Source organism: Rattus norvegicus, chromosome 1, assembly GCF_036323735.1.
Source record: "Rattus norvegicus strain BN/NHsdMcwi chromosome 1, GRCr8, whole genome shotgun sequence".
Lineage (NCBI taxonomy): Eukaryota > Metazoa > Chordata > Mammalia > Rodentia > Muridae > Rattus > Rattus norvegicus.
Window position 1 is genome coordinate 249668815 of NC_086019.1, and position 26063 is coordinate 249694877.

General features: G+C 38.3%; 1 protein-coding gene across 6 annotated transcripts; it reads left to right on the forward strand.

Moving 5' to 3' along the window:
* Positions 1–25587, forward strand: Zfp518a (zinc finger protein 518A). 6 transcript variants are annotated; one of them, XM_006231397.5, is made up of 5 exons: positions 1–1429; positions 3191–3270; positions 16395–16540; positions 18682–18763; positions 19150–25587. In XM_006231397.5, exon 5 carries the CDS (start codon positions 19278–19280, stop codon positions 23712–23714), a length of 4437 nt encoding a protein of 1478 aa, XP_006231459.1. In that variant the 5' UTR covers positions 1–1429; positions 3191–3270; positions 16395–16540; positions 18682–18763; positions 19150–19277; the 3' UTR covers positions 23715–25587. The 6 variants fall into 6 exon arrangements, with proteins under 6 accessions (XP_006231459.1, XP_038936539.1, XP_008758662.1 ...); XM_039080611.2 differs by having other exon boundaries at positions 1–919; positions 3191–3302; XM_008760440.4 differs by having other exon boundaries at positions 7–480.
* The last annotated feature ends 476 nt before the right edge of the window (positions 25588–26063 follow it).

Consider the following 26063-nt stretch of genomic DNA (forward strand, 5'->3'; position numbering starts at 1 on the left):
ATAGTTTCGAGTTTTAATATTTTGCTATATCCCTCCGCCTCGTGTTTTTGATGGCAGCAGTTTCCACAGTGCTTCCACGTGTGGGTTTTTTTTTTTTTTTCCTTTTAAGGAAGGTAATTATTTACCAAGTGAGATTAGTAGGCTTCTGAAACGTTCTGAAAGAGAGGGGCCACATTTGAACTTTGTACGACTCTTGTGTGTTGTTGGGGGAGGATTCTTTTCTTGGGGGCAAGGATTCCATTTTTGAGACTGTGATGTGTGTGCAAGGGTTTTCTTCGCGGGGAGGGCTTCCTTCGCTCAGATGAGACCTCCAGGCCTTGGGAGGAGGTCGTCCTGTGTTGGGAGAAGACCGTCCCTCACAGAGTAGCCTGTGAGGCTGCTTTCGAACTCAGGGTTGGCTCCCTTGTGGACCAGAGCTTTGGATGGCTGCTTCGTTCAACAGCTAGGACTTCAAGGGATACCAGAACTTGCGTGATCCGAGTAAGTACAGGGAAGACGCCATTTGCTAAGACGGGGCTGGTTAAAAATCTCTGGGTTGAGACTCTCCATTTCCTGTCAGCCAAGGCTTGCCAAGCGCACCAGCCCCTGCTTCTGGTGTCTACTTGGGGAAGTACAGTAGCCATTTTCCCGCTCTTCCACCGGCAGTAGAATCCCCGCTGCTGGTGAGTTGAGGGGGAGTGGTGAGCTAGGACGCAGGGAGGCGCCTTCTGTTGAGGTCAGCCGTGGACTCAGCGCCATGGCCTACTATCGTAAGGCTAAGGCGCGTACCCTTCCGGCCGCCGTTCTCTTCCGCTCGCCTCAGGTGCAGCGCGGATCCCTCCGCCGCAGCCGGCAGCGCGGCGCTCTGCTTTCCGGCAATACCCGGATGGAGGGGTAATGGCCGCCATCTGGGACTCGCAGGCAATGGGGACCACGACAGGTATTCCCTGTGCGCGGAGCCGCCAAGACCAGTTAGGATGTCGGGGCGCACACAGAGAGGCAGCAAGGGACCAAGGGCGAATTCGTGGGGTGCCAGGTTTTCCTCGAAGTGGTCTAGGGATCCGCCTCTTGTGATAGGAAGCTCATGTTAAATAGTCCCGTCCATTCAGCGCTTCCGGCCAACTTGCCGCAAAGTTTTCTAGAGAAGTCATTGGTTTTTAACCAGGGGCTCTTGCCAGCTATTAGGGTTGGTCATTGTCGTCTCGGCTTGGGCTTGTTGTAAGTTTGTCTGTAAGAACTCCCCACGGTCTCAGAGGCTAGGACTTGGGCGAGCGCCGCGACAGTGTACTTCCGCGCGTCGGAGGGGCAGCGGAACTCCGGGGAAAGGGGCGGATCGGGCGCGGCGTTTGGGGGCGATGCGGGGGCGTTTGGCGCGCGAAGCCATCACTCGTCGGGTTCCGCGGCTGGTGGAGACGGGATGGGCAGCTCTCAGTCCGCACCCCCTCGAGCTGTAGGTTCGCTCGCCCGCCTCGACGGCATCCCTACTGTGGGCCCAGTCTATGGCTATTGGGGGCTCTACCTTGCAGAGACTCCCCGCTCTCTGGCGCACGCACTGCGCGCCCTGAGAGTTGGGCAAAAAAGTGCTCCTCTTTGTAGACCCCCCCAACCACACCCAGTGGCAGATGGATTTCTTCGTAACTGGCTTTTTTCACTTGTAGGGTCCATCTTGAATCTGTTCTTAACATGGTGTCCTCTTTGTTAAGTGTGTAGTCTTTTGAGTTAGATGGCTTTGGTAACTCTAAAGTATTCGGTCTGAATGCATAGATGATAATGTGTTTTAACTCTAATCTAGATCAATGAAACAGATGGAACTTAGAAGTTTAGAACACCAACGTTAAGGGTCATTTTTCGCCTCAGGTTTAAATTTGGGGCATTTAGTGTTTGTGAATTATTTTTTTCAAAAGTCTTGAAAATGGGAAGGGGAGCGTCAGTTTTTAAGGAATTCATGACAATGTTGAACTGTGATTATCTCAGGGATGTAATGTGAAAACAACTCACATCGTGATGGGGACGTCATTAATTTGAAAGTCTTTTTTAATGCACATTTTACTAATACTAATTGGATTGCTTTCCCCCCCAGCAAAACAGATCTGATTTGAGTGTGCTCTAAAGCTTAGGTATGGTTAGAATGATTAGAAAGCATTTAAGGTGACTTGCTGAAATTCCCTAACATTTTTAATTATATCTGCAGATCTGTTAATTATCCTTCAAAGAAGCTTTTTTTTTTTTTTTTTTAAAGAAATTTATAAGGGACAGTTCATATTAACCCTTTAGAAGTATTGGCATTCTATGGGGTAGGTGAGCATAGTAGACTTTACTCTTTACTGAAATTTTTTCCCAAATTATAATTACCAATTCAAAACTTATGTCTGATGTTTGAAAGGATAAAAAGATCGCAACTACAATGACTGTGTGTGAGCTCATGACCACAAATACTGGAGGGTTTTATCATTAAATCTTCACATCTTGTGATTTCCTTTCTGGAAGTAGTATACTGTGGTCCCAAAATCTGCTGTATTTTGAAATATTCTGAATGAAAAACTTTAAATCTAAATAGAGTTTGATTTAAAACAAAACAAATAACCTTATAATGTGCTTTTATTGCTACTTTTTTGCAACTGGTGGGGGGGGCTTATTCTCATTAAAGCATTGTGCCTTGTAGAGAATACTTAATATGACCAGTCTTCCTACTTTTCTGGTTTTAAGTGCAAGATTTTAACCTTGCATTTCTTCAGGTACTTACTTAAAAGGTTTTGTCAGTAAGAAGGAGAAAAGGGTTCTTAGAAAATTTGAAATGTTTACTTGTTGTCTGCACTCCTGTAGAGTCTATTAATACCTATAGGTGTCACATCATAGGCAGTTCTCCTGGGATGTTGATACCAGCATTGAACATTGCTATCGTTGGTATGCTTTTGTAGTGGTTCAGAATCAGATGCAATGCTAGTTCTGCTTTTGCAATTTGATAGGGCAAGACCAGTTTTCCTTTCATTGTATTAAATAATGCTATTGAAGACAGATTCTTGAGTTCTGACTTTTGTATTACATAATTTATGACTTGTTATCACTGGGTGTCAGTGGTATCCTCATGCCCAAGTGCAGAGGAGCTTAAAACAAATGCGCATGCCTAACTCCAATGTGAAGTGTAATTGACAAGGATAAAAACATTTTACTTTTGCTGTCAAAATTTTAAAATCTTTGTTTTCACTTCCAGATACCATCTCTTTTGCTCACTGTACCTGACTGTGGCATTGTCCAAGCATTAAGTTGTGTGCCTTTGTTCCTGGGAGAAAGGTATGGATTGGTGCGCTTGAGTAGATAGACTAGTAAGTTCACATGTTTTAATATTGGATTAAATAGACTGAATGGTTACATATCTCTGAATGTTCTTGTTTCTTTCTTTCTTTTTTTTTTTTTTTTTTTTTTTTTCCGGAGCTGGGGACCGAACCCAGGGCCTTGCGCTTCCTAGGTAAGCGCTCTACCACTGAGCTAAATTCCCAGCTGAAACAATTGTTTTTGTTTCTTTCTTTCTTTCTTTCTTTCTTTCTTTTTTTTTTTTATCTCTGAATGTTCAAATTTACTTTAGAGTTTTATTTTTGGCCAAAATAAAAGGGATTTCTCCAGAAGATTTTATTTTAATGTAAGCTAAAAAAAAAAAAAAAAACCTGATTTTGGGTTTCATAGTTGTTTAATGTTTTATCAGGGCTCAAAGATGATTTTAACATGTCATACTAAATATGGAGGTAGCATTAAGGGCTTCTGGATAATGAACAATAAAGACAAATTCAGTAGAAACAGGTTTCAAAGCTCTATAAATGACCAGTCTGTGCCTTAATTTGGCAAGTGCTAGTCAGTGCACCTAAAGAAAAACAGTATATATTTACATTATGATTAATGCTTATCTACTTGAGCTTAGAAAAGGAGCTGGGGATCACTAAGGGATTATGACTGGTTTCCTGGGATAAGCATCTGAATGTCCTGATGTGGATAAAAAAAATGGCATAATCTGCCAACAAGTCCATAGTATTATAAGGAGAGCTGTTAAAATGTATTGGAAAATACTGTGTGCCCTGATTCAAAAACAGGGTTTAATCTGCTCTCAACACAATGCCTGTCACTTGTTTGTGTTACTTTGGTTTTGATATCTTTAAAATGGGTGCCAGGATATCTTATAATTCTCATTTCTAAATGCATTAAGCATATACTTCTTGGCAATCATAGAACCATGTTCTTCCTTGAACTTTACCAATAGACTGTATTCTTTTCAGGGCTTTTCCCACAAAGGCATACACTTTTATTTATTGAAAATGAATGTCTGATAACTATATTGAATGGAACAACCAGGTTCACATACCAGGTTATCATTTATGTTCCTTCCTTGAGCAACTCCTTTTTTTTTCTTTTTTTTCAGTTTTTACATATGGAATTTATTTTTTTATTTTTATTTTTTATTAACTTGAGTATTTCTTATATACATTTCGAGTGTTATTCCCTTTCCTGGTTTCCAGGCAAACCCCTCCTCCTCCTCTTCTTTATGGGTGTTCCCCTCCCCATCCTCCCCCCATTGCCGCCCTCCCCCCAACAATCTAGTTCACTGGGGGTTCAGTCTTAGCAGGACCCAGGGCTTCCCCTTCCACTGGTGCTCTTACTAGGATATTCATTGCTACCTATGAGGTCAGAGTCCAGGGTCAGTCCATGTATAGTCTTTAGGTAGTGGCTTAGTCCCTGGAAGCTCTGGTTGCTTGGCATTGTTGTACATATGGGGTCTTGAGCCACTTCAAGCTCTTCCAGTTCTTTCTCTGATTCCTTCAACGGGGGTCCTATTCTCAGTTCAGTGGTTTGCTGCTGGCATTCGCCTCTGTATTTGCTGTATTCTGGCTGTGTCTCTCAGGAGCAATCTACATCCAGCTCCTGTCTGTCTGCACTTCTTTGCTTCATCCATCTTGTCTAATTGGATGGCTGTATATGTATGGGCCACATATGGGGCAGGCTCTGAATGGGTGTTCCTTCTGTGTCTGTTTTAATCTTTGCCTCTCTATTCCCTGCCAAGGGTATTCTTGTTCCCCTTTTAAAGAAGGAGTGAAGCATTCATATTTTTATCATCCGTCTTGAGTTTCATTTGTTTTAGGCATCTAGGGTAATTCAAGCATTTGGGCTAATAGCCACTTATCAATGAGTGCATACCATGTGTGTTTTTCTGTGATTGGGTTACCTCACTCAGGATGATATTTTCCAGTTCCAACCATTTGCCTACGAATTTCATAAAGTCATTGTTTTTGATAGCTGAGTAATATTCCATTGTGTAGATGTACCACATTTTCTGTATCCATTCCTCTGTTGAAGGGCATCTGGGTTCTTTCCAGCTTCTGGCTATTATAAATAAGGCTGCGATGAACATAGTGGAGCACGTGTCTTTTTTATATGTTGGGGCATCTTTTGGGTATATGCCCAAGAGAGGTATAGCTGGATCCTCAGGCAGTTCAATGTCCAATTTTCTGAGGAACCTCCAGACTGATTTCCAGAATGGTTGTACCAGTCTGCAATCCCACAACAATGGAGGAGTGTTCCTCTTTCTCCACATCCTCGCCAGCATTTGCTGTCACCTGAGTTTTTGATCTTAGCCATTCTCACTGGTGTGAGGTGAAATCTCAGGGTTATTTTGATTTGCATTTCCCTTATGACTAAAGATGTTGAACATTTCTTTAGGTGTTTCTCAGCCATTCGGCATTCCTCAGGTGTGAATTCTTTGTTTAGCTCTGAACCCCATTTTTTAATAGGGTTATTTGTCTCCCTGTGGTCTAACTTCTTGAGTTCTTTGTATATTTTGGATATAAGGCCTCTATCTGTTGTAGGATTGGTAAAGATCTTTTCCCAATCTGTTGGTTGCCGTTTTGTCCTAACCACAGTGTCCTTTGCCTTACAGAAGCTTTGCAGTTTTATGAGATCCCATTTGTCGATTCTTGATCTTAGAGCATAAGCCATTGGTGTTTTGTTCAGGAAATTTTTTCCAGTGCCCATGTGTTCCAGATGCTTCCCTAGTTTTTCTTCTATTAGTTTGAGTGTGTCTGGTTTGATGTGGAGGTCCTTGATCCACTTGGACTTAAGCTTTGTACAGGGTGATAAGCATGGATCGATCTGCATTCTTCTGCATGTTGACCTCCAGTTGAACCAGCACCATTTGCTGAAAATGCTATCTTTTTTCCATTTGATGGTTTTGGCTCCTTTGTCAAAAATCAAGTGCCCATAGGTGTGTGGGTTCATTTCTGGGTCTTCAATTCTGTTCCATTGGTCTATCTGTCTGTCTCTGTACCAATACCATGTAGTTTTTATCACTATTGCTCTGTAATACTGCTTGAGTTCAGGGATAGTGATTCCCCCTGAAGTCCTTTTATTGTTGAGGATAGTTTTAGCTATTCTGGGTTTTTTGTTATTCCAGATAAATTTGCAAATTGTTCTGTCTAACTCTTTGAAGAATTGGATTGGTATTTTGATGGGGATTGCATTGAATCTGTAGATCGCTTTTGGTAGAATGGCCATTTTTACTATATTAATCCTGCCAATCCATGAGCATGGGAGATCTTTCCATCTTCTGAGGTCTTCTCCAATTTCTTTCTTCAGAGTCTTGAAGTTCTTATTGTTCAGATCTTTTACTTGCTTGGTTAAAGTCACACCGAGGTACTTTATATTATTTGGGTCTATTATGAAGGGTGTCGTTTCCCTAATTTCTTTCTCAGCTTGTTTCTCTTTTGTGTAGAGGACGGCTACTGATTTATTTGAGTTAATTTTATACCCAGCCACTTAGCTAAAGTTGTTTATCAGCTTTAGTAGTTCTCTGGTGGAACTTTTGGGATCACTTAAATATACTATCATATCATCTGCAAATAGTGATATTTTGACTTCTTCTTTTCCGATCTGTATCCCCTTGACCTCCTTTTGTTGTCTGATTGCTCTGGCTAGAACTTCAAGAACTATATTGAATAAGTAGGGAGAGAGTGGGCAGCCTTGTCTAGTCCCTGATTTTAGTGGGATTGCTTCAAGTTTCTCTCCATTTAGTTTAATGTTTGGAACTGGTTTGCTGTATATGGCTTTTACTATGTTTAGGTATGGGCCTTGAGTTCCAATTCTTTCCAGGACTTTTATCATGAAGGGGTGTTGAATTTTGTCAAATGCTTTCTCAGCATCTAATGAAATGATCATGTGGTTTTGTTCTTTCAGTTTGTTTATATAATGGATCACGTTGATGGTTTTCCATATATTAAACCATCCCTGCATGCCTGGGATGAAGCCTACTTGATCATGGTGGATGATTGTTTTGATGTGCTCTTGGATTCGGTTTGCCAGAATTTTATTGAGTATTTATGCATCGATATTCATAAGGGAAATTGGTCTGAAGTTCTCTTTCTTTGTTGGGTCTTTGTGTGGTTTAGGTATAAGAGTAATTGTGGCTTCGTAGAAGGTATTCGGTAGTGATCCATCTGTTTCAATTTTGTGGAATAGTTTGGATAGTATTGGTATGAGGTCTTCTATGAATGTTTGATAGAATTCTGCACTAAACCCGTCTGGACCTGGGCTCTTTTTGGTTGGGAGACCTTTAATGACTGCTTCTATTTCCTTAGGAGTTATGGGGTTGTTTAACTGTTTATCTGTTCCTGATTTAACTTCAGTACCTGGTATCTGTCTAGGAAATTGTCCATTTCCTGCAGATTTTCAAGTTTTGTTGAATATAGGCTTTTATAGTAAGATCTGATGATTTTTTTGAATTTCCTCTGAATCTGTAGTTATGTCTCCCTTTTCATTTCTGATTTTGTTTGTTAATTTGGACACACTCTCTGTGTCCTCTCGTTAGTCTGGCTAAGGGTTGAGCAACTCCTTTTTATAAAACATGTTTGATGTCTTGCTAGATTTGCATAATACTTTGTCCTTCGTAAAATAATGACTGTAGAGAATTTTCAGAACCATGTTTGATGTATTCTGTGTAGAAAAGAATGACTAGTGAAAGTAAGAAATTGCAGTCCAATTACTAAACTAACTTAGATTATTATATTTTGCAGAATTGATGCTAAGATTAATATTGCTATTGTGAGTGTTAGAAACAGAGGTTATATTTGAGTTTGAAAGCTTAGGCTTTACAGGGGTCTCATTTCAAGACATAATAATAGGTAAAGTGAGTATTCACTCTATAGACAGTTAATGCTGTTCTGTTGATGCTACATGTGAAGTATACATAAATGATAGTAAACAAATAATAATTAACTTAGAATGCTAGTCTGTTTCTTAAATATTAACTGATTTTCTTACCCTTTTTGAGAGATCCTTGGTAACAGACAAATACTATACTTAGAGATATGACCAGTTCAAAAGTGATATGGCAGTACATAAAACAGATGAACAAGATAAGAAATGAAATTTAAGTAAACATTTGGTTACTTACAGAATTCATCTCTTGAAGAGCATGCTGGGGACCTGCCTTTAATTCCAACACTTACAAGGCAGAGTCAGGAGTCTCTCTATATAGTGTATTCCAGGTAGCTAAAGGAGAAAATATTCTTTTTTTACGGAGCTGAGTACTAAGGAAGACATAAAAGTATCGCTTGTTAGATGTTGGTGTTGTCTAAGATCATGCCATCTTTTTCTTATAGCCAAATTATCTGACCTTCAAATTTAAGATTAACAGTTTAAGATTGTTAACCAGGGTTTGCAGACTCCTCTTGTAAGTGAACAGATAGTAAACATCTTCGGCTTTGTGGGTCATGGCCTCTGTTGCTGCTATCAGCTGTCATTGGAATATGAAAGGTAGTCATAGGTAATATATACATGAGCAAATGTGGCCTGTGTTTCAATGAGGTTTAGGAAACCAGTTATTAGCCAGATTTGGCCCATAGGTAAACTTGATGAGCCACTTTGTTCCACAGGCACCCACAGATTTTTCACCTATTAGCGTCTGTGTCATCCCCTGTATAGTTACTGAAGATGAATTCTCTGTTCTTTTCTAAGTCTGACTCCACAGTTTATTCTATACTCCATCCCTTCCAATCTACCAAGGTCATGTTACCATATTTTTTCTTCTATCCTCAGTTTAAAAATTTTCTACTAGGATCATTTTCATAGATACTCGTTTATACTATAGTTTTGCTTATTAAAAACAAAACAAAAGTCCAGTGACTTCAGTTCTGCTGTAGGTCTTTTGTGATAACCCCTCAAAGAGTTGTCTGCACAGCAACTTTCGTGATGTTTCTTTTTCCCACATTTGTTCTTAAACCTTTGCCATTCTGCCTCCTCTACTGACTCCTCCAAAATTGTGCCAGCCACTCTTTGTGGTGACAGTGACCTTAAAACCAGGGGTAAGTTCTGTCTTACCTCACTTAATGGAGTTGATCAATCCCATTTTCTTTACCTCTTTTTAGAGTACCACATTCTCTTTAGCTTCAGTATCAATGGTGTTTCTTTTCTACCCCACTTACTGTTCTTGAGGCTTTAGACTTTGAACTTTTCTCTTTATATATGCTTTGGTGATTTAATTATGTCCCCAATACATAAATGCAAACACAGTGATATCCTGATGACAACTGAAATTTTATCTTTTAACTAGACCTCTGTGGAATACTCATTACATAATTCCACTTGAATGTCAGAAACATCCTGAATTGTCCATGGACATAACTGACCTTTTGATAGACTTTCCTGCTATTTCTACAGCTTTTTAAAAACATTTTTCAGTAAGTGTTTGACATACATTTTATTTATATTAGAATACTTATGGTTTCCAAGAGATCATAGTTCTAGTTATTGAAGTTGGAAGTTTTAGGTGCTTTTGGTATATGTCTTTATATCAGAGAAGATAGACCAATAAATCTTATAGGTACTTTCCTCAAAATCAGTTCAGAACCTGACCATGACTTCTAGATTCTGCAAGGTCATTATGTCGTACAGGATAGTTGTAATAGCTTTTAAATTGGTTCCTTAATAATTTCCATATTTCTCCCAAATCTTCTACTTTTTATATGATGACCCAGATGGTCTCTTTTAAAAGTAGTTCAGTGGCTGGGAAATGTAGGTTAATGGGAGTATACTTGCCTAACATGTCCAAGGCACTTGGAAGGAAGAAACAAAAAACTAATTCAGCTCATATCCCATCTCTACTGAAGTAGCATCCTATCTCTTTCAGAATAAAACCAAATTTGCTTAGCATCTCCAGGCCCTGTTTCTGTCCTCATGTTTTATCTTGCTTCTACATTTCTTCTCTTTTCATGCTTTCTGATCCAGTAATACTGATAGATCAAATATGTTAGGTATGCTGTACACTCAGGGTCTTGGGACCTAATGTTTCCTTACTTAGAATGCTCAATCTCTCAACATCTCCTTTCTTTTTGTATAATTTATTATTTATATGCAATGTTGTACTGTGTTTTTGTGGCTGGCTAAGAACTCTGTAGACCAGGCTGGCCTCACACTCACAGATATCCACCTGTCTCTGCTCCTGGGCCCAGGGTACTAAAAGCAAATGCTACCACACCTGCATCCCAGTTCCTCCTTAACTTCTTAAGACTCTTCTTTCTTTTGGCAGTGCTGAGGATTGAATTCTGAGCCTTGTTGAGCATGCTAGACAAATAAAACTGACCGTCACCCCCCATAACTTTTGAAGTGAGAGTTTCTTGATATTATGTTTAAAATTACAACACCCTAGTTCTTCCTTTTCCCCATTGTTTTATCTGCTGTTGCTCTCTTTGACCAGAATAACAGTGTCCTTTGCTGTCTGAACAGTAGAATATTAGCTCTACAAGGGGAGGGATTTTTAATCTGTCCCTTTTCCTCTATTGTACTCCTGATAACTTAGAGCAAAAGACTGGCACTGATTTGGTGGGACTACAAGCCCAGCACTACGTTGGTGGAGCAGCAAAGAACATTAAAGATTTGTCCTTATTTAGTTCATACTGTAGTGTAGAGTTAGAAGGTAAGTTAGCATAGAGTTAAAATACTGCTAACATAGTATAAAAGTCTAATAAAGGCATAAAATAGAGTTTTTATTTTTGAGGAGGGGGTGGGTGATTTATAGATTCTGAGAAGGCCTTGCTGCAGAGATGATGAAAGTTAAGAGAGGAATAATTGAGCTAGGAGACTGGTGGCCTGCTAAGGTGCGTACAGATGGCAAGGGTGGTGTGAGTGCAGGTGTCTGTCCACTCTGGGCCCGGAGTGTCAGGTACCCAGTAGGTGGCTGTCCTGTTGTTATGTTGTCAGCACCTAGACATGTGCTGGCAACCAAACTTAGGTCTCTGGAAGAACAGCGAGTACGCTTAACTGCTGACCCACGTTTCCAGCCTCAGGTATTATCATTGTTTTTTTGGCCCTGCAAAAAAGATTAAAATTTAAGAGCTGAGGAGTTACATAGACTGAAAGTCTTAATTCCCCAATGCGATGGCATTAGGAGGTCAAGCCTTGGGGAATTGATTAGATTATGAGGATAGATTCTTCATGAATGAAATTAGTGTCCTTATTAAAGAGACCCTAGGGAGTTTCTTTGCCTTGTCTCTGCCATTTACAAACTAGGAAGATAGCAGTGATGCTGGTACCTTTAGCATGGCCTTCCCAGACTCTGGAGCTATGAGAACAATGGAATTTCAGTTGTTTACAAGCTGCTCAGTCTATAGTATGCTGTTAGAGGATCCTATTAAATCAGCTGAAATGGACTTAAGGTTCAAGTTAAGGAGCATTGTGACTTATATTGATAGATTATTTTGTTAGAGAATGCATTTTATTTTATTATATATTTAAAAATATTTATGTGCACGGTGTTTTGCCTGCATATGTATCTGTGCACCACTTGCATGCACTGCTCATAGTGTACAAAAGAGGATGTCTGATCCCCTGGGACTAAAATGACAGATGGTTGTGATCTGCCATATAAGTGCTGGGAATTGACTCCTGGTCCTCTGGAAGAGCGACTGTTGCTCCTATCCACTGAGCATCTCTCCAAGTTTAGAGAATGTCTTTAGGAGAATGTGGTAGACAAGCAGGAAGCATAGATGCCCCTTTGGAAGACTGTTACTTCAAGCTAGAGCTGTGGTGGCTGGACTAAGGTGATGACATTGAATAGCAAGAGGAGAGTGAAGACACAGTTCTATTCTGAAGATAGGGTAGACTAAGATTACATGTGGATGACATGTGGCGATGGTCCCTCTGATCTGTACACTACTCCTAAAAACAAAACGTAACAGTGTTTAGCCACATGTGATGGTGCACACCTTAAATCTCAGCACTGGGGAGGCAGGGACAGGTGGCTCTCCATGAATCTGACCAATGTAGTGAGTTCTAGGACAGCCCAGGGTTATGTAGAGAGATCCTGTCTCAGAGAGACAGACAAACAGACAGCCAACCAACCAACCAGTATTCCACATAGTATGGACTTCTTAAAGTTTTTCTACTCATGATCCCTTTGGCTCAAGAAATTGTTATGTAACTATGGGTAACTAGGTTTATAAAATAGGTATACAAATTATGTATTTACTGATAGTGACTCATAAAAGTTTGTTTTAAAACAATTCTCTGATTTACATGTAATTTTATAACAGCAAAAGCTAAAACGAATTTACATACTAGTGTGGTGGATGTGCCTATTTGTTTTTCTATAAAAAAACTACAATTTGGCTGAATATTTGATATTGCTGGGGGTATCTGATTTTTTTCATGGTTGATCAATATTTTTATTTTATAACACTCAGTGCCAAGAACATCACTTTTTATAAATCATAATAGCAGAAGTATGCTTAGGGCTACTTCAGAAATTATTGGAAATTCTGTCCTAATCCTGATTGAAGATTCACTTCAATAATTTTTAAAATAACAATAATAATAAACTGTTGTTATTATTTTGTGCAGGGTTGGTGTGCATTGGGTATGTGTAGAGGTCAGAGTACTACTTGACGTGTGTCAGTTCTCTCCTGTCCTCTACAAGTAGAAAGCTTTGTATGTACAGTGAAAACTGCAGTTCATAGCAAAAGGCTTGTAAAATCTGAACCGAGATTTTTCAGGCAGCATTGGTTGGTGTTGTGAGACTTGAGGATAAACTGGTACAGGTGTGCGTGCTGTGTGTTCAGAACCGAGTCTGCTCAGGTTAGCCTTGTAACAAGTGAGTGGTAGTGGAGACACCTGAAATTGATTACACTCCAGATTTTTAAATCATTTTTTTTGGTTGTTGTGTATTCACAAACTTCTTACTGTTTTACCTGCATATATGTATGTGCACCATGAATGCATGTGCACCATGAATGTATGTGTGTTCTTCATGATTGTTTTACCTGCATGTATGTATGTGTACCATGAATGCATGTGTGTTTTTCATGAGTGTTTTACCTGATATATGTATATATACTAGATGGATGTGTGATCCCAGTAGAGGCCAGAAGACAGTGTTTCATCCTCTGGAACTAGAGTTGCAGATGTTTGTAAGCTGCCGTTTGGGTGCTGGGAATTGAACCCTGCTTCTCTAGAAGAACATTCAGTGCTCTTAACTGCTAAGCCATCTCTCTAACCCCTAAAAAATTATTTTAAGCTAGAGGGTATGGCTTAGTGCCTATAATCCCAGGACTTGGAAGGCAGAGCCAAAGGTGTGCCAGTACCCTAGGCTGACTTCTAATGCAGCAGTTGTCCTATCTCTGCCTCCAATGTTCTGGGCTAACTGACATGTTCAGCCATCCCTAGCGTGCCTGCTTTGCTCTAGTGTCAGACAAGTTACCTCATATGCTTTTCAGCCTTTCTGGTGTTTGAATGTTTATTTTATTACACTTTGGTTGTTTTATTTTAACATGGTTTCACTATGTAACTTAGGCTGGTCTCAGACTTGTCACCCTTCTGCCTCTGCCTTACAAATAATTAGAAGTAGATGAACGTACCATTGTTTCCAGTATTTAATCTATTTTCCTACTTCCAAAGGCCTTTTTTTTTTCGTTGTTGTTGTTTTTCTTGGAACCTTTTGTTATATCTCATTTACCTAGAAAATCAGTTTTAAAATTAGGGTGTATTGATGCATATGTCTGTATTATCAGTTATTTTCTTTTCCTTCTGTTTGGTCTGAATCCTGAGCTAATTTTAGAGACTGCCTCAGATGTCCAGTAATCAGTCTTTGAATTGTTTGATGATAATAATTAGCTGAATTGATAGATGGGTTAATAAACAGCATTTGCTCCCCACTCTGGGGAGCTCTATATGGGCCTGGTCTGTCCCCAGATTCTGGCTCAGTGCTTCTTACGTGGAAAAAGCAGGAATTTTTTTAAATCCTAATTTATTGTAGAATGATAGTTTTTAAACTACAGTAAAAATAAACCATAAAAAAATTAGAAGACATTTAAAACATGAAGAGGTGAGATACAAGTCCACAGGGTGTTTTTCCTAAACACCCACTATCTATACCAGTCTTGTAGGCTAGTGACGTGGCTCAGGAACCATCAGCAGATCATGGTTAAGTCACACTGTTAGTCTAGGAGCAATACCAGAGGGGACAAAGGAACCGGGGGAGGGGAGGATCGTGTCTGTTTGCAATGGTTAATGCAGTGCTCTTAATTTTACTGTGGTACTCACTTTCTCCCCTGTTCTCACTTTAGACTTTCTGTTTCACCCTGCAGAGAATACACGCTTAGGTTTCTACTGTGGTGGGAGAGAGCAGTGTCCTTTGTGACAGGTTAAGTAGGGATCAGATCTAAGGCTCAAGCAGCTTTCTCCAGGTTTCACTTTACTTTAGCTTTCCTGCTGCTTCCTGCTGCAATTCCTGAGACTTCTGAAGTAAGACGGATTAGTTCTTTACCAACTGTCGGCCAGAGACTAAGTGGTTACTTTTACTGCCTTACTGCTTTCCAGCATCTAACGTTTCCTTTTTATAATATCTGCAATAAGAAGTTGTTCATTTTTCTGCATGAATTTCTTATGTATTTGATGTTGTATGTGTTCCTTTAATCTTTTCTGCTTTCCTAACTAAACTAGTAATGCTGTTTATATTTACTTATATGTTGTATTTTTTATTATCTAGTCCCTTGATTTTTATACATTTTTTTTCTCGAGAGTTCTTACTAGACATAGAATAAACTTAGGTTTCTCCTTTCCACAGAAAACTAAATGTCTGTTTCATATTCCATATACCATAGCATTTACCGCTAGCTAATACTGTATATATTGAGTTTTATATTTTCTTCCTACTAGTAATTTTACCTAGCTTTTGAAAAAACTGACTTTAAAAATTTGTTGTTGTTTTTTTTTTTTTTGCCTCAAAATTAGTTAGCCTCATCTACTTTGTCTCTCTTAAAACATTAGTTTTTTTTCTTTACTGTGATTGCCAACTATAGAACTCTTCCCTTTTGAACAGGCAGTGATAGTCTGAAAATGATGAATAGAAAAGTCCAGAAATAGCTAGTTCTTACGTTTTTAATAGCATGCTACTCTGAGTGGTGTGTTAAAGTCTATTTCTGTACATCCTGGGATGTGAATTATTTCTTAGCATGCCCATAGTGTTTTATGCTACATAACCTGCTATCATTTGTCAACTTGATGTTCATGGACCGTATTGCCTAGTGTACAGTGTAGTAGCTCAGTGCAATGCCAGTGTCTGTATCATTTCCCTTGTTTTGGAAGCATTGTATCATCAGGCATAACAGAATTGTGAATCTAATTCAGCAAGCTAATAAACAGAAACTTCATACTTTTTATTATTACAGTATTCTATTTTATCATTGTTAATCTCTTACTATGTCTGTTTTGTAAGTTAAACTTCATAGATATATGTAAGAAAATAACTATATACATAATTTAGGTACTTCTGGTTTCAGGCATCTACTGGGGGAGTCTCCCTGTCTCCAGGGTAAAGTCAGCAAATATGGGTTAGGGGGTGTTGTGTTACTTGATTTTTAAAAGAAAAAAAAGTTTGTTTGTTTTTTGTTTTTACAGTAATAACTCATTGCAGTCACTTTTGGGTAAAAGAAGTTTCTCTGAAACTTTCTTCCTCCCACTCATCCATCACTTTATCCAGTTATTTGTGCTTCTTGTAGTTTATTGTCTTTCTGTCTGCCTCCCCCACACCCCCACCCCATACCGGTTTGTTTGAGGCATGGTCCCATTGTATATCTCTGGCCAGCCTAGAACTCACTATGTGTTCCAGACTGGCCTCAAACTCAAAGAAATCCATCTGCCTTCCAAATGCTGGGAATAAGGTTCATGTCCAGCTCCTGCTTATCTTTTCTAATGACATTAGTAGTTAAGATGAGATAAAACAAGATTTTCTCAGGTTTTTTAATTAGAAGAAGAGGTGAAATTTAGGAATTTTTTTTTTCTGACATTGACATAAGAAAATACAGTACTGAGCAGAAGAAAATAGCTATTAGTATAGGAAGGTTCATTTGTTTTTAGTAATAATTTTTCTTTTATGTCTTTTCTGACAGTTGATACTAGCAGTTCCTCGTTCTTCCTGGCTTCTGGACTCAGTTGAAAATTCTGGATTCCTTTTTTCTCATATGTCACCCTGAGCCTTCTGTCCTCTAAAGAGCTCCAATCTGACCTTCCATTCAAGCCTTCCGTCTCTCCCAAGGTAGGTTTAGTGGGTAAAGGGGGCACATTTTTTGCCATTTTATTACTTTGGATGTAAAAGATATTCATTGAATATTGTTGATGAGTGTCTCCTATTGGACTCCTTTCTCTTTCGAAATAGTGGCGAGCATCTGAATGTGATGCTTAAGCCTGTAGTTCAAGCTACTCACTAGCCTAGGTGGGGAAATTGCTTGAGCCCAAAAATTTAAGGCTAGCTTGGGCAACACAGGCAATGAATGTAGCTAGACCTGATGTCACAAACATTTTTCTTTTTAAATGCTGGTTGTTAGTGAGTCAGCGCTTGCCTTTCTTGCTAGGCCATTTTCTATCCAATGCTTTGTAATAGGTTTTTGGAATTTGTTCTTAGACCTTTAAGTTTTTTTCTCTATTAGGTAGTTTTGTTACTTCGTTGGTCAGTTGGCAGAGGAACGAAAGCTTTATTAGCCACTGTGTTGAAAACGTATTATACTGCTTTTACAAAGTGTCTTATTTCAGTGACTTAGGACATTGGTAAACTTAGGAGTGAGTAGAACCATAATTTAAATAGCACATTTAAAACCAGTAATCTTTGTTGGTGGAGATGGAAATTGACTATAATAAAAAATAGCTTAATAGGTGGGGGTCAAATTATAATAAAATTTTGTCCTTATGTTACCTGAGGTATCTACAACAAAGTTTATTCTTTCTTTTTTTTCTTTTTTCTACCAAAGGTGGCAGCTCTAGTGTAAGTTATTCTCTGGTGGCATTGGTTACACACAAACAGTGAGCATGCTTCAAGGTCAGATAGATTTTTCAGATTAAGTTGGACTTTGAGAGCAAATTACAAGCCCTCAACTACCTGAAAAGAATGCGCTCTTCCTATACTCTATTGACATTCAACATTAGTTGACAGCAACTTTAAGTAAACGCTAAGGGTGGTTTTTATTTGTAAATTAAACATTTTTATAACTAGTCATTATCTTTAAGTTCCATCTGGATAAAGGAGAACATTCAATTAGACATCCTTGTGTCCTGGCCTCCCAACAGTTCTAGTTACTTTCAGTAGCTCTTCTTCTTTTGGGACCTTCTTTTCATATGGCCTTCACTGAACTCTCTCCCACCCCTTTTGATAATACTAAAGTTTAAACATCCCATTCTAGGCTCACTATTTCAAGTTTATGAGTCAGTAACTTAGTTTGCGCTCCATAAATAGGCTTATCAAATAGATCAAATAGAGACTTTGATTACAGTTTCCTTGTTAATATCATCCTTGACAATCTTGCTTTGAAATTTTATTAATGCAACAAAATAGTTGATAGGAAGCTTGTTTATATAGTTTTTTTTTTTACTTCATGTTTTGAGTTTTAGTATATTGTAATTTTCAACTAACAGTCATTTCAATTTAAATCCCTTATACTATATGAGGAGAAGGTAAATACACATTTATCTCTGGTATTATTCATAGAACATATCATCTATCTGTTCAGAAAGAAGCTTAAAAAAATAAATACAGGCTATACATTACAGAGACAAATTAATATCTATACTTCTTCAATAATGTTTCCAGTGTATAGTTCTAATTTTGTTGGATATAAGGTACTTTTAGAACTGCAGAAGTACACATTCGGGTGAAGGCAAACGAATCTAGGTATATTTCAGAAATGTGTATTGTGTAAATGAGAAATGGAAGTATTGTTTCTGTAGCTATCTTTAATTTTCTGCTGGTTTTAGCTTTTAAAGGGGACTGTCATTTAGCATTCTATTTATTTATTTATTCATTTATTTATATATTTTAATAAGTACATTACCAGAGACAAAACACAAGCACAAAGTCATCCAGTTATGAGCAGTTCAGCTTAGTGCATCCCAGATATTGTTTCCCTGGTCAGAGCCTTTGTAGTAGCAAAAGAGTAAAGTTCCACCAGCAGGAAGAATGTGGAATGTTCTGAAGCCATTGGAAGGGGGAGTAGATCTGTTGACACCGGTATTCCTAGAGAGAAGTCTATGATACAACAGTAAAAAAAAAAAAGGTCAAGGTATGAAAGTCTTGTGTTAATACTTTATGCAAGAACAAGCAAAATCTCATATATACATTTATGTTGCTTTTTGTATTTATTTTGTATATTCTTATCATTTGGTAACAATGCTCTAATTTTCTTCTAGGGAAAAATCCAGTAGTCGCTAATGTCAGTTTATGCTTAATGGTGTTTTATGCCTCTGGCACCCATGAGCAACCTGTAATCAGGTATGGTTTTTCATAAAACTGTCTTACTGTAGGGATTCACACATAAGACTATTGGGCCAAGACTGTTCTGCTTTAGGAGGGTGATAATAGTCTTTCATTCAGTTTGTACCTTGACGGGTGTTAACTTTTAGTTTGAACAGTCATTTTGGCATCACATGTTCCTAACCTAAGTGAAGGAAAGATAGCAGAAGGTCAAGTGATGCTGCCACTCATGTTGTTAGATGAAGCCACCTCTACCCTTGGGTGTTCTTAACAGACCAGGTCTTTGTGTCTTTAGTATGCGTGTTTGATTAGCATTTCTGCTTTGTTGATTCAGAATGAACTTAAAGATATGAAATTTACTTTTAATTTTGTGATGAAAATTTCAATTCTTTGTTTAATTTTAGGTGCATTGATTTGAGGAAAATCCTGGTTATTTTGAAGATGTTGCAACTCAGTATTTTGTGTTTAAATCACAAATAACTTCACAAGTTTTCAGAACAAAAGAGACTGGATTTTTTTTTTTAATTAAATCATGCCATTTGAACAGACACAGCTATTTTGTGATGAAAAACAAACTATTTTGAAAAAAATTGATACAAGAAATGAGATACCAGATACTATCAAATCAATACCTATACCAAAAATTTCAGAAGCTGGTTTTCATTATGAACCAAAAAATGTGAACATCTGTTTACCCAAGATAAATATTCCAAATGAAATCTTAATGAAACATGAAGTTGAAAAATACAGAAAACTGTTTCAGAGTAAACCACAGACTGCAAGGAAATCTGTCAGTGTGAGGACTGTAAGCTGTGCCAAGGGGTGTGCACAGCGCTGTGAATCTGAGCGCGCGGAAGACGAGGCTGGAAAGATGTGTGCAAAGATACTCAACTTTACTTGTTCAAAGTGCCAAGACCGCACTCAGTATAGCCCGAATGACTTGCAGAAACACTTTGAAATGTGGCATCATGGCGAGCTGCCTTCATTTCCTTGTGAAATGTGTAGTTTTTCAGCAAGTGACTTCCAGATATTTAAACAACACCGAAAAACCCATAGGAATACTTTTGTAAAATGTGATATTTGTAACAGTGAGCGTTCATATACTTTATTGGACTTGACAAAGCATTTCACGTCTAAACATTGTGTTAATGGTAATTTTCAGTGTGAAGAGTGTAGATTCTTTACCCAGGATGTCGGCACATTTGTTCAGCACATTCATAGACATAAAGAAGTGCATTATAAATGTGGAAAATGCCATCACTTGTGTTTTACCAAGGGAGAGCTTCAGAAGCACCTTCGTGTCCATTCTGGTACTCTGCCCTTCACTTGTCACTACTGTAGCTATGGTGCCATTCATAAAGACCAACTTGTCAGACATGTTATAACCTTGCATAAAGAACACTTATATGCGAAAGAAAAACTGGAAAGAGACCAATATGATAAAAGAGTGGCAAAGACTACAACAGGACTTAAACTAATACTTAAAAGATACAAAATAGGTCCAACAAAGACGTTTTGGAAACGTAAGACAATTGCCAGTGGGAACGATGAAAGTATAGGAAAAAATGCTCAAGCATTTAATATAGTGAGCAAAACACAGACTAAATCTGAAGACCAGAGTCAAGAGCAATTAAATGAGGAAAAGGGTGGAAGACAGCACTGTGAGGACGGTGATAAGCCCATAGAATCGGGGTCAGAAAAGGCAACTGTGCTATCCACTGGGCAATGTAATAAAGCTGATGAGGGAGCAAGTGCTCCTTCAAGTGTCTTGAGCGCTGTACAGGGACCGACGGTGTTACTGGTGAGAAATAATAAGATAACAATTCCTGCTAACTACAGTGCTAAGTTTATGGGCTTCAAGATGGTAGATGGGAGACAGCATATCGTAATAAAATTGTTGCCTGCCAATAAGCAGATTTTACCTTCACCAGCCTTACAGCCGAACACAGAAAAGGAGAGTACAGCTAATTTGCCACCCCAGGCCATGGACAACACTGGATTTGCAACTGGATTAACTGCAATGAATGACACAGATTTTGTGAAAGCAGCTCCACTTTCATGTTCATCCCCTGAGCTTCCCAGGAAAGTAATTTCTGAAAAGGAAACAGCTTTCATATCCGAAAAAAATAATATGCTTCAGATGGTGGATGACAGTAAAAGTGTAACTTCATTGCCAACACCGTCAGAATCAGTTACATCAGTGCGTTTGACTACAAAAGTTGAAGCAAGAGATAATGTTGACTTGTGGGAAAATCCCAGCACCCAGAGTCATCCAGACTTAATAGGAACCTCCATTAACAGTCCTGATAAAGTCAACCTTACTATCAGGCCAAATGCATACAGTTGTGGAGATATGCATAACTACTGCATTAATTATGTCAACTCTGAGTTACCTGCTGAATCCTCCAACTGTTTTGAGTTCTCCAACCAAGGATCATTACCTTTTCATAATTACTCAAAGGTAAATAATAAACGCCGTAGGTTTTCAAGAGGAGCAGTGTGTGAAAACCTTCAGAGGGAGTCTTCGAATAAAACAGTTACTCAACAATCAACTAGTGACAGTGACACAACTTCACCACTGAGAAAGGAGAGCTCCAACTCAGATAGCCTGTTAGCATCCATCAGCCCTTTAAGTGGAACTTTAAAAATAAAAACGGAAATTGAAGAACCATGTGATTTAGAAGAAACACAAAATTTTAATGAACAGAGCCTCTTTACTAATGAAAACCAAAATTTATTGAATATGACTGAAGAACCTAAGTGGGATGACATTCCCTGTGCCGGCTCCCCTATGATGCCGCGAATCACATCTGTTTTCTCTCTCCAGAGTGAGCAGGCTTCAGAATTTTTGCCACCTGAAGTAAACCAGTTACTTCAAGATACATTAAAACCAAGATCTGATATAAAGGAAGATTCTAATAACATTCCCAGTAAAAACCTTCCACTTGATTGTGACCAAACACTTAAAAAATCCAAGGAAGAAGTGATAAAATCTTCAAAAGACTTCCAAATGCAAGACATCATCTCAGTTCCTTCTGCCAGTGTAGGTGTTAATGTGCCTGCAAATGATCTGAATTTAAAATGTAATGGACAGGAAAAACAAGCGCTGTCAGTATTACAAGATGTGAGAGATCCAGGGGTGACCACTAAAATTCCAAGTATCATCACATTACTCAAGACTCAGTCAGATGCAATAATAACACAACAGCTTGTAAAAGACAAACTCCGAACCACAACACAACATTCAGGTCCTGTGTATGTTCAGAATCCACTTCTAACCTCAGAACAGAAGAATCCTGTATTTGTTCAAACTCCAAAAGGTTTTATTATACCGTTGCATGTTGCTAACAAGCCTGGATTGCATGTTTTCTCCGGAAGACCAGTTCCTTTGGTTAATACACAGAGTGTACCTGCTGCTCTCCTTGTAAACAAGAAACCTGGAGTGGTTTTGACAGTTAACAATGGGAAACCTGAAGGTGTTCCCACTGTTAAGACTGAGAATGTTCATAGTTACGGGACTGTGACTAAGGAACCTTGCAGAACACCTTTTCTGAAGGCAGAACACAACAGGTACTGTCTTACACCTGGACTTTGTTCCAGTATTGGCAGTTGTGTGAACATGAAAACTTGCTCAGAGAATACATTGCCACTGAAAGGTTCTTATATTATTAAAACATCAGTAAGTTCTTCAGTGAAAGCGGTTCCTTTTGCTAACGTTCTACCTGAACAGCAGGGCCCTAACGTGAATGTCTTGGATGCGGTAAAACAACAGAATGAAAGTTTACCCAAAGCATCTCTCTACACCCTCATGCCTGACGGTAAACAAGCTGTATTTTTTAAGTGTATGATGCCAAATAACACTAAACTGCTTAAGCCTAGGTTAGTCCAAAACAGCACCTACCAACGTATTCAGCCAAAGAGACCTGCAGGAGCACCACAGAAAATACTCTTAAAGATTTTTAATCCTGTTTTAAGTATGAGTGCTGTTAATAATCTTTCAGTTGGCAACTCTGCATCTTCATTCCAGAAAGAGATTGTACCCTCTAAACCAACTGTACATGGAGAACAGAAAGTGCCACAATCTTCTAGAGATGCCTTACCAGTCTCAGTGCAGGATTTGATGCCAGCAAATGAAGCTGTCCTTTCTTCTACTGCAGCATGCCCAGGATCTTCTGAGGAACCAGTACATATCAGTGAGCGTTCAGAAACAAGAGTGTCAAGAAGTAAAGCAAATTGTACAATTGAGAGAAATTTCAATAAAAGAAAGACTTGTAAAAATAAGTTTGCAAAAATTAAAACTCGTATAAGTCAAGATTCTGAAACTGCCTTTGTATCTAGAAACAGAAGCTGTAAACGAAAGTACATTGATAATTACCAAGAACCTCCAAGGAAGAAGTCAGCAACGCATAGAAAGTGTAAAGAAAGGGCTAATGCTGAAGATGTCCAGGAAACATTTGGATTTAGCAGACCTAGGCTTCCAAAGGATTCTGGTAGAACTTTGAGACTTTTCCCTTTTAATTCCGAACAGCTTGTAAAATGTCCTAGGAGAAACCAACCAGTTGTGGTTTTGAACCATCCTGATGCAGATGCCCCAGAAGTAGAACGTGTAATGAAAACTATCACAAAGTTTAATGGGCGTGTATTGAAGGTTTCACTGTCAAAAGCAACTATTAATGCTTTACTGAAACCAGTTTCTATCACTTCTGAAACAACTTACAGTGACTTTTCCAAGAGACACAAAATGCTTAAACCTGTTAATTCTGTGAAAGAAAGGTTTGTGCTAAAACTAACACTCAAAAAGACAAGCAAAAATAATTACCAGATTGTAAAAACTACCTCCGAAGATGTCTTGAAATCTAAGTTTAACTGTTGGTTCTGTGGTAGAGTTTTTGACAATCAGGATGTGTGGGCTGGCCATGGGCAGAGACATTTAGTGGAAGCTACTAAGGATTGGAATATGTTAGAATAACTTACTGTGATTACCAAGGAAAGGATAGCTTAGAAGAAGAATGGGTTGGTATTGTAATTCAGGCTTTTTCTACATTGGTATAGTTTTGAACATTTCTAAGAGTCGATTATATTTCTGTGGAAGAACAAAGCTTTATATGTGGTACTTGGAAATGCCACAATTAACATATATTTTGAAAGAACGTAATTAGCACAGACCTTGATTTAGTTGTATAAAGATGCATCTGTGGGACAGTAGGGGTAAGGAAATTTTTGACAAAAGAGTTTTCTCAATTAAATTAGAGGGTAATGGTGGACAGCCCATTCCCTTTCTTCTCCCACCAGCCTTGTAGAACTGACAAGAGTTTCTCTGGAGGTGGAGAACCTTCTCACAATGGTTTCCTACTACTTGTAAAGAAGGACTGAGCTTAGATAAAGTTACTTTCTATCTATCATAGTTCATTTGAAAGGTATTAAGTTTCTTTGAAAGCTACATCTTGCTGGACTGTAGTTAAACTTGAAATAATGCTTGAAGAGTTTGGGGCAAGTAAATCCTGTTGCTGTGCCCTATATCAGATTGGAATGCCCTCTCAAGATGATTGTCTCTTCCTGTGGCTGTCTTGATCACTGCAGTAAATGGGGCAATCTCCAGAGAAGAATCAAACTTTTTCTAAAATCCACTTGAATGTCAACATTTTCCTGAATTTGGTCCTATTTCCCAGTGATCCCCTTGCACAGAACTATACTATCTGATTGGAAGTGTCCATAACCAAATGACTTTTTTACCTCCCTTGGTTGGCATCCCTTCAAAATGAGCAGAAAGAACATAGAAGCATTTGAAAGGGAATGGCTTTTCTTCAAAACTAAAACTATTTTTACAGAGATAATATTTTGAAGCAAGGTTAACAAAGCAGATTATATTTTTGCTTGTGTTTAATTACTGTTCTGGCCTAAACATGTCCACATTAGGCTAGACCATTTTCAGGACGACCAACAACCCAGAATAGTGTTAATAGTTGGTGTTTGAAAATAGAGAAGCAAGCATTAACAATGGACTCAGTAGCAGTTCATAAAACTTGAAAAATTCCTGAGAGACATGCCCAACAATTTCAAAGTGGATATTTTCATAACAATCCATTAATTTAACCTTACGATATACATTTGCATCATTTTTTGTCTCATTGGATAATGAAGTTATATTAAAAGATGATATTCTATGTAATTTTTTGTTTTAATGTTACTATACATGTTAATGACATTTTCATTGATTGGATCAAAACTTCAGGGCTTTTTTTGTATATAACAAATGTGTACATATTTTTGTACTTGATTATGTAAATTTGCACAAGAAGTTTATGACACAAAAAGTATTTTCTTTTTAATTCTTTGCATGCATTAATAAAAATGGGTGATTTAAAAAGAAAAAGGACTGTACCCATGTTATTTTATTGGTTTTTATTTCTGACTTTTTTTTTTTTTTTTTTGGTTGGGGACATACTTTTTTTTTTTTTCAGGGATTAAACACTATTGTTAGCAAGTGCCTAAAAATGATGTGAACCGTTTACACATGCCAACTGTAACAGTAGGTCCTAAACGGGCCCATTCCCCTAATAGTTTTGATTTAAACAAAGCCATAAGTAGATGCTTCCAGCTATATTGCTATGCACATTATACTTGTACTGTTTCTGTGCAGTTTATCTACTTTCTTAGTGGAGTATTTTTTTGTATAAAACCTGTTATAATTGTGTTTCTTGAATTGAGCCTGAGTGGAATTGATTGGAAATACACAGTATATATTAATAATGTACATGATGTTTAAAGAATGGTAAGCATTGTTAATTTCCTTGTTCATTATTAATGAAGGTTTTCTTCAATTAAACTTAAGCTTGTGTTTACATGAGAGTTCTTTCTTTCTTTTTTTAAACTGAGCTAAAACCTAATGGAAATTCTAATGGGAAATCTCTCCCTCCCCTTCTGTCTATTTAATGTCTAAGAAGACTACAGAATAAAAATGGGGCTTTACTTTTTCTTCAAAAGTTAATAGTTGAACTTTGAGAAAGAGTGTATTTAGCATAACATGTCCTTGGCTTTGCTGGGGAAAGCTTTTGATCTTTTGGAACTTTGCAGGTTTGAATAGGTCCATAATAAAGTAGGTTCCCCTCTGTGTCTAGGAGAGAGAAAAGCCCAAATATATGTTGGGCTGGAGAGAGGCTCAGTGATTAAGAGCACCTGCTTTTAGAGAGGACCCAACTTCAGATCCCAGCACCCATTTGTTTGCTCACAATCTCTTCCATTTCCACGGGATCTGACTCATCCTATTCTCCAAGGACACTGCATGCATGTGCACAGATATATATGCAGGCAAATGTGA

Coding starts and splice junctions, on each gene's coding strand:
- Zfp518a (XM_006231397.5), top strand. CDS start 19,278: ATGCCATTTGAACAGACACAGCTATTTTGTGATGAAAAACAAACTATT.